The 15,227-nt window shown below is 43.0% G+C and overlaps 1 protein-coding gene across 1 annotated transcript in view; it reads left to right on the forward strand.

Annotated features, from left to right (window-relative positions):
• Positions 1 to 14,161, forward strand: part of LOC147679911 (pyroglutamylated RF-amide peptide receptor-like) — a 206,420-nt gene extending 192,259 nt beyond the window's left edge. Inside the window, exon 5 of the mRNA XM_086944762.1 lies at positions 12,791 to 14,161. Within this exon, the coding sequence (XP_086800888.1) occupies positions 12,791 to 13,197 (407 nt within the window). The 3' untranslated portion in view covers positions 13,198 to 14,161. The remainder of the gene's footprint in view (positions 1 to 12,790) is intronic.
• Positions 14,162 to 15,227: the final 1,066 nt, after the last annotated feature.

Raw genomic sequence — 15,227 nt, forward strand, 5'->3', positions numbered from 1 at the left:
CGGCAGGTATAAACAGTCACTGATTGCCTGATGTATGGTGTGGTTACAGAGCAAAGATTTGGATCATGATCACTACTAAATGTTCTGCTCCCAACTCGGTCACCAAATAAAGACTTCTGCATGACAACCGTCTTTAAGACATTGATCACCTGACGGCCATTTGGCTGGTTCCCACTCCCCCCATTTTAGACCTTTCGTTTCTTCATTTTTACCTTTTTCCTAGATTACTTCTACAATAAGGGTAGTCTTGTATAGCGTTAATCATGCTTTGTACATAATGTGTGCTCTAGAATGCCGTACCTCACATACAAACCAACTTACATTTTGATTGTTGGTTTCTTCTTCTTTTTTGTTGAATACAGCTTGGAAATTCCATTTCATCTAATATTCGAACCACACAACAATTGTGTGTGCTCTCTTTCATGTATGTTTGTTATTTGTCCCTGTCCTGACGAAAGCTCCCCTGACCCTGTAGGGCCCCGTGAGCTGAAACATGTCGACACCTTTTTGAAAACGATATGGTAGTTCAATAACTCGACTACCTGTATATCACAACGGTTTTAAGTATAGTGATTAGTCTCCTGTTTTGAAATTAAAGTTTATATTTTTGACCTAGTCATTATTTTTAAATTTTTCAAACCCACTTTTTATTTCTGGACACTTCTGTAAATACCAGAAGTAGCCTCTGGTGAGGCAGGCATCCTGCACGTTAATCGTTGACCCTATGACTATGCCATGACTCCTGACGGGGCGGAAAAAAGATATACCGCTACGATTCAATTCCAGGAAGTCTATGAGGGTTCTCGATAAAAAACTATTTGGTTTTTTGCAGAAACTAGTGTCCATTCTCTTTTTGATTACCAGTTACTCATACAGGGGAACCGAATGGACTCCATATCCTCTTCCCTCCCTTTTGATATCTAATGTATTAAGCAGCGCACAGCTGCAGGGATCTCTGTAGAACTAGTTACAGTATCAAACTAGATTCTGAATATCCTAAAAATGGAGAACAATATGGGTCTAAGTTTTTCGGGGAGCGACATCGATGAAATACTAGCAGGTCATTCTCTACTACAAAACCAAGAACTCATTGAAACAATAGCGCAAACAGATGAGTGGGACACCCTAACCAATAAAAAACGAGAACAGATCCGGACTGCAATACACGGGATCATAATGACGGAATACCTCAGATCAAAATCCGCACCAAAAGGTTTATGGGTGACCAATGCACCCAGAATCTTCTTACACGACTTAGTCTTCCGTCGAGACTGGTCTTCCATTTCATGGAAATGTACACTAGACTATTTAGTCTTAATAGTGAAAACAGCCAAAAGGCTATCTGACGCCCTTCTACAAGAAATAGAAGAGTGCGAGAACGAACTAAAAAAGAATATAAATCCTCAAGTGTACAAAAAACGCCTAGACGAAATCACAAAAGAAATGGATGACATGCAAGAATATTTGACACAAAATAAACTTCAAAAACTATCAAAGGAACTGAAAAAATTCAGTCAAGAGAAAATGCATCCATATTCAAAAGAAGATTTTGTATTTACAAGTCATGGATCGGATGGAGATTCCACCGGAGGTACTTCGTCAGACGGCTCAGAAACAAGTTTCGATGGGTCAACACCGAGGAGAGGTCGGAACAATTTCAGATTTCAACGCCCGAGACGTGGAAATAGATGGCAAAGACCACCTTTCTACCACGGTAATCCAATACCGTATTACCCTCCCTACATGCCTCCTTTTGCCGGTTGGATGAATCCGTTTCATCCCAATGGTAACCAACAACACCAAATGGACAACCAACATATGCCAACCAATGCGAATCAACACCAGGCACAGCCTTTTTTAGGGAGAGGCCAGAACATTCCGAGAGGCAAAAAGAAAAATCTCAGGTGGCAAGACCAACAGCCCAGTGTACAAACAAGGAGCATGGCGTCAGCTCAACCGGGCCCGAGCAAGAAGACACACTAATTGTGAACCTGACTTCTCTAACCCTGACGGAGGACCAGAAAAATGTCCTCAATAAAGGACTTGGTTTTGTTCCCACACCCACAACTGATCGGTTTAAACTCAAATGTGAAGTCTCTGAATTCTGCAGGACTCTGAAACTAAAAGCATTTTTCAGTAACTCTCCCAACCTACGATAGATGGAGATACAAATCTGAGGAGAAAATCCAAGTTCTGCCCACCAACCACAGCGGTGCCTATTGAAATCCAGGCATTCGAACAAGCAGTAATGAAAGGGATAGATGAAATAGATAACAAGAAAAACATCTATCACAATATGACAAAGAGAGAGAAACAAGCTCTATCCGAGCTCAGAGACAATGAAGATATTATCATTAAGCCTGCAGACAAGGGGGGCGGGGTAGTAATCCTCACAAAAGAAGGTTATAACGAACAGTGTCTAGCTCTCCTGATGAATGAAACCTTCTATAAACACCTCGACTCTGACCCCACTGAGAGATTGACCAACACGATTGCTATAATGGTGCATGAGGCAGAAGCAAACAGTTGGATATCGAAAAAAGAGGCAGAATATCTTACACCCAAGAATCCCAAAACACCTTTCTTTTATTCACTGCCAAAAACTCACAAAAATAGACTCCCTCCTCCAGGACGCCCGATAATCTCGGGAATTGGGTCTTTATTGGAGCCATTGTCCAAGTTCGCAGACGAATATCTGAAACCCCTGGTCCAGAAAACTTCCACATATCTCAAGGACACGAGAGACCTACTGGGCCAGATAACGAATGTGGAATACGACCAAAACAGCATGCTACTAGTGGGACTGGATGTGGAATACCTTTACACCAGTCTACCACAAGAAGACACCCTCAAGATGTTGGAGGACCTCCTTTTCATGCAAGATTGGAAACACAAGACCCCGCGCCACTTCATTCTGGAATGTTGCAGACTGGCATTACAAGAAAATTACTTTGAGTATAATGGGCAACTATTTCTCCAATGCCATGGGACCTCCATGGGGAGTGCGTTTGCGCCCTCAGTAGCGGGACTCTATGTGAGCCGCTTAGAAGAGGAATGCATCCTGAATAACACTAACCCCTACGTTTCCAATATCAAATATTGGAAACGCTACATTGACGATGTCATACTCATATGGGACACACAATCGGATCTCACCATCTTCATAGACTGGCTAAATGGCAGAGACCCTTGGCTGAAATTCACCTTCACATCCAGCAGAACAACAATCGATTTCTTGGACTTGACCATTTTTTCCGAGAATGGAAAACTAGAAACTAAGACCTATACGAAGCCCACGGCCAAGAACTGTCTACTGTCATACTACAGTTACCACCCCCGGCCGTTACGAGACAACCTTCCGTACAGCCAATTTCTCAGACACAACCGTAACTGCAGCAAAACAGCTGATTACAAAAAACAAGCCGAGGAACTCAGTCGAAAATTAAAGAAAAGAAACTACACACCGGCAATAATAAAGAAGTGCGAGAAACGAGCAAAACACCAGCCGAGAGAGTGCCTCCTACAAAGCACCACCAAAGAACCGGTGAAAGATCTCGTGACCTGTGTAACAACCTTCTGTCCTGCCACCTATGAAGTCCAAAAACTTATAAAGAAAAAATGGCAAATACTCACCTCTGGAAACTTGAATTGGCCTAAACCAAGGTTTGCAAACAGAAGAACTAAAAACATAAAAGACGTTCTTGTCCACACGAGACCGAAGAAAAAATCTTTACCTAGGTCAAACATCAGAGACATCAATATGATACCAGTCACTGGACATTACCCTTGTGGCACATGCGGGGTCTGCAAATTTACCACCTGCACTAAAACTCTTCAATTGAATGACAACCTACTCTGGACACAAAGGAGTCATACGAATTGCAACTCCACACATGTGATTTACTTAATCACATGCCCCTGTCAAAAACAATACATCGGCATGACCTGCCGCAAAGTCAAACTCCGTATAGGAGAACACCGGAGCAATGTGAGGCTGAAAAAGAACACAACCAAACTGTGTGCCCATTTTGTAGAAGCTGGTCATACGTGTGATGATCTAAAAGGATCTATGACAGAATTTCGACAGACAGAATTTCGACCTACACAAATATCGGCGTAATTATATCGATAGCAAAAATATCGACGCCCTATGTACAACATGGTAAGTACCAAAATATCGAAAAATTAATATCGATGTTAAAAATATCGTTGTTAAATATATCGATTTTTTTAAAATTTAAAATAACATTAAAAAACTGTAAATAATACTTATTAATTACTTAAACATATTTAAATATATGTAATAATTGTTAAAAAAAATAATAATACATATTTAATAAAAAAATAAAATGATAAATCATATATAATATATAATTACTTAACAATAATTACTATTCCCACTCCACTGGGTGAAACAGTAGGGAAAACTGACCCTGAACACTAAAAATACCCCTTTACCCAAAAACCTAAAACTGACCCTGAACCCTAAAAATACCCCTTTACCCATAAACTGAAAACTGACCCTGAACCCTAAAAATACCCCTTTACCAAAGAACTGAATACTGACCCTGAACCCTAAAAATACCCCTTTACCAAAGAACTGAAAACTGACCCTGAACCCAAAAAATACCCCTTTACCCAAAAACTGAAAACTGACCCTGAACCCTAAAAATACCCCCTTACCCAAAAACTGAAAACTGACCCTGAACCCTAAAAATACCCCTTTACCCAAAAACTGAAAACTGACCCTGAACCCTAAAAATACCCCTTTACCCAAAAACTGAAAACTGACCCTGAACCCTAAAAATACCCCTTTACCAAAGAACTGAAAACTGACCCTGAACCCTAAAAATACCCCTTTACCCAAAAACTGAAAACTGACCCTGAACCCTAAAAATACCCCTTTACCCAAAAACTGAAAACTGACCCTGAACCCTAAAAATACCCCTTTACCCAAAAACTGAAAACTGACCCTGAACCCTAAAAATACCCCTTTACCCAAGAACTGAAAACTGACCCTGAACCCTAAAAATACCCCTTTACCCAAAAACTGAAAACTGACCCTGATCGCTAAAAATACCCCTTTACCCAAAAACTGAAAACTGACCCTGAACCCTAAAAATACCCCTTTACCCAAAATTAATTAATATTACAAATAAATTACTTCCCACCCTATTCCCCTATAAACCCACAACCCGCTCCAGTAGTAAAACATATAATTTAGTTAAAAATATACATAAATTATCAATTAATTAATCAATTAATCAATTAAAATAAATCATTGCCAATTAATATTTAATTGCAAAATAAATTAATCATTAAAAAAATAATTATTTAATTACAAATAAATTACTTCCCACCCTATTCCCCTATAAACCCACAACCCGCTGTGGTAGTAAAACATATAATTTAGTTAAAAATATACATAAATTATCAATTAATTAGTGATTAGTCTCCTGTTTTGAAATTAAAGTTTATATTTTTGACCTAGTCATTATTTTTAAATTTTTCAAACCCACTTTTTATTTCTGGACACTTCTGTAAATACCAGAAGTAGCCTCTGGTGAGGCAGGCATCCTGCACGTTAATCGTTGACCCTATGACTATGCCATGACTCCTGACGGGGCGGAAAAAGATATACCGCTACGATACAATTCCAGGAAGTCTATGAGGGTTCTCGATAAAAAACTATTTGGTTTTTTGCAGAAACTAGTGTCCATTCTCTTTTTGATTACCATTGAGTTATATCAACATTTTCGTGTTCACCTGTGATAGGAGGCATATTGCCTAAACTATAGCTTACCCATGCTTCTGCAGAATTATTTCTATTGGGAACTGGAGTAGAGGCAGGGTTTATTACTTCATGTAAACTTATTGGTCCATTTGTCTGGGCCAAGAAGCCCATCATCATCTCATTAGAGCCTTGCAATGCCGGTACATCAACATCTTTTACTAGTCCTGTATCTCGTTGTGAGCGGACTTTTTGAACAAAGTTGAGTGATGTATCAAGTAGTCATTCAACTCCTTCCAGCCCTCCCTGATCATAGAAGACGTCAAACCTGTTAGAGATGGGGATATTGAACCGGGTGTTAGAATGATTTGGGTATTGCTGTTCTTGTTGGTATATCTGTGGAGGACACTCCCATCTATCTAAATTATTGTACCCCCAGTTGTCAGTTAGGGCACCATGGCTCCAGCTGTTTGTTGTTCCTGGCCATACTGGCCTAGTATGATTATGAGTGAGCTTAGGGCATGTCATAGTACGCTGTTTTTTACCAAAAAATTCTAAAGTAAGTGGAACGATGGTACCTCTCCTACACTGTGGCGGTAGTAAATTTGATAGAATATTAGGTAATACAGCGGAGTTTGTAAGGTTTAAGACTATACAGTCACCTTTAAATTTTTTAGGGTTTTGCCCTATCCATGGTACCCTTCTGGCTGATTTAATGTCTCCTGCTAGCTGTTGTTTCCCCCAAGGGGCCAACTGCATATTACCAGACAGCCAGTGCAGGGCCTTACTTGTCAATGCTGTGGGGGATTCTAATTGACCTGTTGCTAGTGGGGGGACATTTGCCAGTACCAGCACGAGGGGTGATGCGTCTTCTAGGAAATGCAATGTATCTTCTTCTATACCTGGTATGATCGATACTGGAGGGTTTGGGGGCTGAACCTCTCTTATCAATGATTGATTCGGTGCCGTTACTGGGGTCTGTTCAGTCGGGTTGTCATGTATATTATTTCTGACTCCCTCCGTTCCTAACGCAATTAGCTCATTTGTAGAAGCAGCTAAGTTAGTGACTATAGTTGAAATATTTGTCACCTCTTCCACTAACTTTTTCTGATCCATGCCTAATTTCTTTACGTCAGCAGATAATTTATCTAGTTTGGCCACTACTGGTTTGAAGAGTGCTTTAAATTTAAAGTCAATCATATCAGCTATCCTGGATAGGAACTCATCATCCACATTTTGGTTCATAGCATCATCTCCTTTCCCCCTTTTTTTATCCTTGGTTTTGGGTGGCGACACAGCCCTCTTCCTCCCAGAATGAGATCCACCCGGTGCATTTGTTGTTTTCTGCACTTTCTAAACGCCCGTGTAACTGGGGCATGAGCAGGGGGGTCTACATCTACGATATTTTCCTGTGCGCCCTCCTGCACAAGGAGATCTTGTTCTGTATCGTCTACCTGGGATTCAGTATCATTATCCTGGGCTTGGTCACGGTCAGATTCTATGAGGACACTCTGATTTGGTGTCCCTCTATCATGTATAACTGTATCTGGGATTTCGTTTCCCATGACCTGCGATGGTATATCTACCCATGGAGAGTTTGGAGGTGGGCTTAGGGGGGAAAGATTAGGAGATTGGCTTAAACCTAAAGATTGTCTCCTTTCATTATTAATCTTTGATACAACATGTACCATGTAATTGTCCATGGTATTTCCCCCAACAACTGGAATCTTTTTTGGCATCCTCAGTTGTATTATACAATTAACTTGTGTATCAGGGTTTAGTAGAAAGAGCACAGGGATTACTCAGCATGTGAAACCAAAAAGTAAATGTACTCAAGAACAAAATAGTCTTACAGCAGCTGGGCAAATCGTGTTACGTGGGGGCAGTATTACGTGCCCAGTCCAGTCGCGGTCTGTCTCGGACTGTCTAAGACTGTCCGCCCTTAGTCCGGGCTTCGTCCCGGGCCTTGTCCCGCACGCGTTCTGCTACGCGTAAAACCCTAGTTTGCTCTTATAGACCTCAGCAGTCAAGGGGGCATAGCCGCTGCAGGAAGAGGCTACAGCTGTTTCCAAGCCTCGCAGTCCCGCAGCGGTGGGTCGGCAATCAGCGTCCAGGTGCACTCTGGGAAGTTGAGTGCAGCGCTTGTGGCATCCCAGCAAATGCCCCAGTCACGGCAATCCAAGCGAGCTCCTGTTTTCTTGCAGCGCCCAACAACAGGATTCAGCACAAAGTGGTCAGTGAGTGGCACCCGCGAAGCGGGTGCCGCGAAAGGTTATGGGCTCGGTGAATGAGGGGGCGTGGCCGCTGCAGGAAGAGGCCACAGCTGTTTCCAAGCCTCGCAGTCCCGCAGCGATGGGTCGGCAATCAGCGTCCAGGTGCACTCTGGGAAGTCGAATGCAGCGCTTGTGGCGTCCCAGCAAATGCCCCGGTCACGGCAATCCAAGCGAGCTCCTGTTTTCCTGCAGCGCCCAACAACAGGATTCAGCACAAAGTGGCCAGTGAGTGGCCAATAGGATAAAGGCAATCAGAGATAACAACCATGCATATGGCACCTGTTGGTAAAAATAAAGGCTCAGCAGAAAAGATCCCACATCTTTATGGGGCTCCTTCACACTCATCACTACTGAAACTATTAGGAACTTCATTGTTACCTCTAAGCCATCTAAATTCTAAGCGGACCCAGTCCTTCCATTCACGACAAAGAAAATTATAGAGGTCCTCACACCCCTATGCTAACAAACCATTAAGGCTTCCCTTGAGCAAAGCGGTTTCTATGACTACCTGCTCGTCCTTTCCTTAATAATCTAATACTGAGCGGGTTAGCTAGGGACAACATTGAAGAAATTATTCTTAAGCAAAGAGGCAGGTGGATTAACTGCATTTTTACCACAAAAAGATACGGTCTAACCATTAATTGAATGTATTGCAATTGCATTAAAATAAATGAAAAAAATATAAACAGAAGCTCAATGCTGACCCCAAAATAGAAGCCAAAAGACCACACTGATGGTGCCAGCAGGGTCACGTTTGCATTGGATGGTGTGGGGCGGAAAGAGGAGTCTACGGGATCCTTCTGGAGATAGGTGTGTTGGTGAAAAATGATAGCGATGCAGATTGAAATGGTTCCTTGAGGAAGGAAACTAGCCAGTTAAGAGATTTTAAACAAATACCTATCTCATGCAGCCTGGTGCTTAGCACTGAATGAGATACAGAATCATGGTGGCTGATAGGTCTAATAGAACCAAAGCTGTATGGCCGCCGTGGTCCAAGGCTTGTTGGAGATACTTGGTAGCTGCTAAAAGACCGGTCTTGGTGTTGTGGTCCGGGAGCAATCCAGTTTCAGAGTGATCCAGAAGGTGGTTGCACTCTAGGTAGGCCGACACTTTTTTATTGACTTGTTTGTCCAAGATTTGTAAAGGATGGGCTTCAATGAGATGGAATGGGAATTCTTGGGGTCCGTAAGGGTTGGCGTAAGGATTCTTCAAAAGTGGGATGACAGTGGCGTGCTTCCAGATAGGGGGCACTGTATCAGACTCTAAAGAGGACTTACACGTTTTGGCCAGTATTTGGCACATGACCATCAGGAGCGAGGCTAGTGATGCGAGGGGGTCAGGGGTCAGACGAGGAGCCACACTTACCATAGGAGAGGAGGGAAGCAAATGTACTAGTCACTATAGGGTGAAACTCGGAAATGGACGAGCTCTGAACAGAAAAAGATTGTGCATGAAAACAGTCTAAAGGGCCTATAGAAGGCTGCACTGCGAAATTGGCTTAAATTGCAGTAATTCTATCTTAGACAAAAGAGGAAAGATCGTTGGAGCGCTTCTGAGAAGGGGTAATAACGTTTCTAAGTGCTGTAGGCTGAAGGAAGCTTTTAACAGTAGAGAACATTCTGCTGTGAAATTCGAGATGAGTGATAAAATCTACGAGCTGCTCAAATGTCCTTGTGGTGACGTGTAAGAGCTGGGGTGTACGTGATCTTTGCTTCCACAGAGTAATATATATGCCAAAGACATTCTGATCTTTTACAGTTTAATTTTCCTCTGTGTACCAGGTAGAGATGGGCTTGGTGTGAAGAGGGCAGATCGCTTGACAAGCTACAATGGTGTCGAGAGCCATGTGTTGTAGGAACTGGCGAGAATGCCTGGGTCGTCCGACTGAGGGTTCACACAGTGTGGGAGGGCCAACCGCGATCAAAGGTTGTCGATTGGTTGGGGTGGGCTATAGCCGTGCGAAAAACAAAAGTTGAAAGGGGCATCCTCAGCAAGATTTCAGAAGGATGTAAAGCCGTCCAGCCAGAAGACTGTACTAACAAAAAATAACTTCTTGGTAGCTTGCAACCTTGTTTTAGATATGTGTAGCCAGCCAACTCGAAGGCTAACCCCTAAAAAATTATCGTCTAAGTGACTTGCAATCCAGATTCTGATTGGAGCAGAGCGCTGAAATCTCTCTCTTCAAACTCATTGATGCATTTTGCCTCTTCGAACAAGAAAACTTCTGTCTCCTGAATTTGTTAGACTTATTGGCACCCTTCAATACAGTAGAACATTACACTCCCAACAAAAGAGAGGGGTCACTGAAGGATCGGTGCTCAGATGGTTCTTGTCCAATTTGTTGGACACAAAAGTACATTAAAACGGCTAACTCTCTATTCTTCCTTACAAATGAACGCTTTGGGTCACTCAGGGCTTCATCTTCGCCCCTTTACTTTTCAACCTCTGCTGCTACAAGCAACAGAACGGTGCAACGCCTGTTTATATCATCGGATCAACTCCTTCAACAGTTTCAAAACTCTAAGCTTCTCCCTTATTGAAATCCAATCCTGGCTGACATACATGAAACTCGTGTTTAGCTTACACAAGACAGAATTGCTCGTAGCATCCCCCAAAAAATTGTGGGCGACCCCCTAGAAGTAGCTAAGCTAACAAAATTGTGAACCAAAACCCTACTCTTCTCACAGAAATGTATATTATGCAAACATTGTGACCTTTCACATTTTATAATGAAAGTTCTGCAGGGAAATATTATCAAAATGTGCCACATTTCACTAGAAAACATGCGGCCAGATTCATCAAGGTAAGGAATTGCGAGTCCTTAATAGCGAATTTTAAGGATTCGCTATTAAGGACTCGCAAAACGGGATTCATGTAGGAATCGCAATTGAATTTGCGATTCCCACTGATTCCTTATTTGCGATTAGCTAATTGCTAATCGCAAATAAGGAATAACTCCCCATTCATTCCTATGGGCCTAAGGCCCATAGGAATGAATGGGGAGTTATTCCTTATTTGCGATTAGCAATTAGCGAATCACAAATAAGGAAGCGATTTCAAGGGTGCCAGGGGTGTCCAATGTAATCTACATTGGTGTTGCACGTGTGTGTGTAACATGCAACTTTGAAAAATGCATTTAAATGCATTTTTCTAAGTTTTCGCTATTTACCACGAGGTTTGACCTCACGGTAAATAGCGGCCCAAAATTGCGATTTCGCAATTTTAAAATGGTTAATGAATTGCATTTAAGGAATCTCAAATAGAGATTCCTTAAATGCAATTCCTCGCAAATGTGCGAATTCTTTAATAGTGAATTTTGCATTTGGGATGATGAATCCCAAATGCAAAAATTGCACTTGCAAAGGGCCAGATTCTCAAAATCTTGCCCTTTTCGAGCGCAATTAAGCTTGATGAATCGGGCCGATGGTTCTTTTTAGCTATGACATGTATATATCAGCATGGAGACATCTGTGAGTAGCTGTGAGTATAGAATAGATAACCAGTGCATGTGCGCAAACAAGCAGCTGTGATAATGAACAATTTTGAAACGTAAAGGCATTCTTACTATGAAGTGGTGGAGCGCAGCGTTAGCCTCCTTGGCTTAATGCCACGCTCCGCCACCTCTGAAACACAGGGATGTACTATATTTACAGCAATGTGGTGCTGCCCTGCATTTTCCCCTGTGCTAAATTTAGCTGCCTAGCGCCAACGCAGGAACCCTTGCACCAAAGTGCAAGGGTGTCTGAGCTGAGGGGAAGATTGTGTGGCTGTGTGGCTCACTGGTTAGAGGCGGCAGACCCGAGAGCAGAGGACGGCCCGAGACCAGGGTTCGATTCCCGACGCGGCAGGTTTCTGGACCAGGGTCAGCGGACTCGATAATTCTCTCGCCTCGGTGCCCACTCTGATCAGCGATCACACTCGGCAACTCTGGGCATTAGCTTGCCTCATCTTCACTAACGGCCCCACCAGACCGCCGGGGATGCCTGGTCTCACCCTGGAGATACCCATTAAGGGACCATCTCTCAGGGAAGCCAGGAAGGGTTTCGCAGCGGTCGAAGCGCGGAGATACTCCTCCGGGAGTCGATCCTAGCGCTATATAAACCTGCAATTAATTAATTAATTGTTTATGTGCAGAAAGGCCTCTCTTCCTCCACATAAGCACTCTTTAGATGGCATTTTGTAACTTCTACGTGCGCTGCTTATATGTGGCACACATGGAAGTTGCAAAGCGTAATATTTTTAAATGATTGTTTATGTGTACATTAACAAGCAATGGCCTTTTGCTGTTTCTATGTGTGCTACACAACGCAGCACACATTGAAGCAGCAAAAACAAGGAGAAATGAAACATTTCTCCTCATTGTGCCTGTTAAAGACCTGGTTTTCCCTAGTCTTCATTTTAGAGCTACCCCATATTTACGCTGCCCTTGTAAATTTGTGGCAGAGTCAAATCCGATGGTTGTTGCAGTGGAACGCCCAACGCAAAACCCATTGCCCACCCCTTTTAAGCTAAGTGTAGCGTGAAAGGGGGCCTTATGCACAAGGTGGCGTTAAGCCACGTTCAGTGGTTTAAAGCTGCATTGTGAATAAGGCGAGGCCTCCATCGCCGCTACAATGTCCTGAAAAGTGATGTTGCGGTGGCAATAGGGGCTTGTTAATATGCCCGTAGTTTATTAAATATTAGAACTGGGATGTCATTGTTACTCACCTGGTAAATAAAGGGACATACTTACACGTTGAATTGTTGGGACCCTTTAATATAACTTTTCTCTTTCTGAATTCTGCAGATAACTTGGAAGAAGAGTACGATGACGTAACCATCAAAATGATCATTGCCATCGTGCAAGCAGTGGGATTTTTTAACTCTTTCAACAACCCAGTGGTGTACACATTCATGAACGAGAACTTCAAGAAGAGCTTTGTGGCTATCCTCTTCTGCAGCCTTCGGAATCCTGAGCCAGCAGAGAAGAGGGAGAGCCTGCTGTCCGAGAGACCCAAAGTGGGTCCATCAAACTATGTCCATCGCAAAGAGGGTCGAGGTCCAGCCTGCCATTTGAGTGCTGAGAACCTAGAGCTGAGACTGTGTGACCAGTTGCCCTCGGCCAAGCTGGAGTCTGTCCATTCCCCTGCAGTGGTCACGTACCCCCACACGAGCGACCACAAAGACATGTTGCCCACTGGGCAGTCTGCATGAGCCACCACAGCCAAAGTCTGTGATCTTTGTAAAGAGAAGGCCTTGTTTAGGGCTATATCTAGTACCCATCTTATCTGGTTTCAAGCGACACCTCTTTGTGCCAAATCTTTTTTCTGGTTCATGATAAAACACCTGTTGTTACATTTTATATGATTTGACAGAAAAATGGAAAGACTCGAAGAGGGTAAAGATATTGAGGACAAATGGCCCCGAATTCTAGTTTGTCGCAATTTAAGTGTATTTTATCTCACTGGATAAATAATGACACCATAGGGTATGTCATTTATTGGGTGTTAAAAATTGGACCTGTTATGAGTTTCTGAGGAATAAGATGCTTACTGCACCAAAATCCACATGGTAAGGTAAATACCATACACTTTCCCGTTAAATTCCAGTAGGTTTGACCTGGCAAAATGTAATTAAGGCTGAGATATTGAGTTCTCCTTGTAATTACCAGATGTGGTAATGCTACCAGCTCATGTTCAAGCAGGGGTGTGTGTAGCAATCAGAAAGCACCAACCCACTCGTAATCAGACCAAACGTGGGGTTAAGTGAAAGCTATGGATTTTCCAGGGGTTGTCCAGATGGAAGGACAGCATTACACAGCCTCTGCTCTGATTTATTTATTGTGCTGGGAGTTACTTGTGGTTCGTACACACTTATTGCAGGGTGGTTTTATATTTCTTATGTTGGGATAATTGTATCTCGGTATTAATTTATTTGCGCCTTAATTTTGACACATACCTAATGTCCAACTGCTCCCAATTGGCAGGATTCACAAAGCTTCTTCTGTTAGCAGTTGACTTACTCCACACTTAAGTGTAAGTTACAGCTGCATTTCCAGCCAGTGCTATATTTGTTCCGGTGGTTGCAAGTGCTGGGCCGTGGCACTGATTTTGAGAAATCGGAATGTATATTTCCTCTCTAGATTTGACCCATAGAAAGACAGAGAAAGGAAGAAAAATGAGAAAAGCAGAAGAGAAGATAATAACACAGTTTCAAATGAGGAAAGGAATAATGAAAAGAAATTAGATAAACAGCTAGGAAGTTAAAGGCAGTGGAAAAAAGTAGCACGGATGGAATGAAGTCTAGGCGACTTTGGTATTTGATATTCCAGCTTTTTTTTGTGCACATTGATATATATCGGGAACTCGACCCGAAGGTATTGGAGCGCTTTACATGAGCACCAGTTACGTTAAACAGGGACACATTCATTTAAGCCCCTTGCACCTCTTTTACGCCGCAGTTGCGTCACTTTTGTGATGCAGCGGCGACGCAAAACCAGCGCCATGCTGCAGGGTATTTACAACGTGACGCATCTGGGAGATGCGTCACGTTGTAAAGCCCTGTACCAGAAGTAGGTGTTCCTGCGCAGGGGGAGGGGGCGTTCCGGCGCAGGAATGCCTCCTAAAAGTGGCTGAGTGAAATCTACAAGATTTCACTCAGTCACTTTTGAGCCCCTGCTGCGTCAAAACCCTGCGGCTGCTTGAAGCAGGCGTAAGGATTGACACCTTTTTGTAAATATAGGGCCCCCCAGAGCATTGCCGGAGCTGCGTCGCGCTTGCGATGCAACTCCAGCAATGCACCACCTTTACGGCACAGATGTGTCACGCATCTGTGCCGTTTTTGCCCCATGGTGCGCCGCATTGTAAATGCGGCGCCTCCATGGTGGCGGAGCAGTGGCGCACAATAACTGGCGCATTCCTACTGATATGCAGGGATGAGCCAGTTATTGTAAATCTGCCCCTAAGTGATTTGCCCAGAATCACAGGATATGGAGTCGAACCTTGGTTTCATTTTGGCAGCACCAGGCTTCTAGCAACAAAATTTGACCTCTGCACGTGTTTTTTTTTAAAAGCCCAGTCCAATAAATATTAATTTACATCGCCTCGCGAAAAAAACGTTGCAAATTTGGTCCAATTTCAGCATATAATGATGCTAAAGTGTAAGGAAAATATGGCCGTACTTAGATGTGGGTGGTAAGGTGAGTCTGGCTCCCAGTGAACATACCATTCCTGCCTTTTGTGGAT

Source organism: Lissotriton vulgaris, chromosome 11, assembly GCF_964263255.1.
Source record: "Lissotriton vulgaris chromosome 11, aLisVul1.2, whole genome shotgun sequence".
In the NCBI taxonomy this organism is placed as follows: domain Eukaryota; kingdom Metazoa; phylum Chordata; class Amphibia; order Caudata; family Salamandridae; genus Lissotriton; species Lissotriton vulgaris.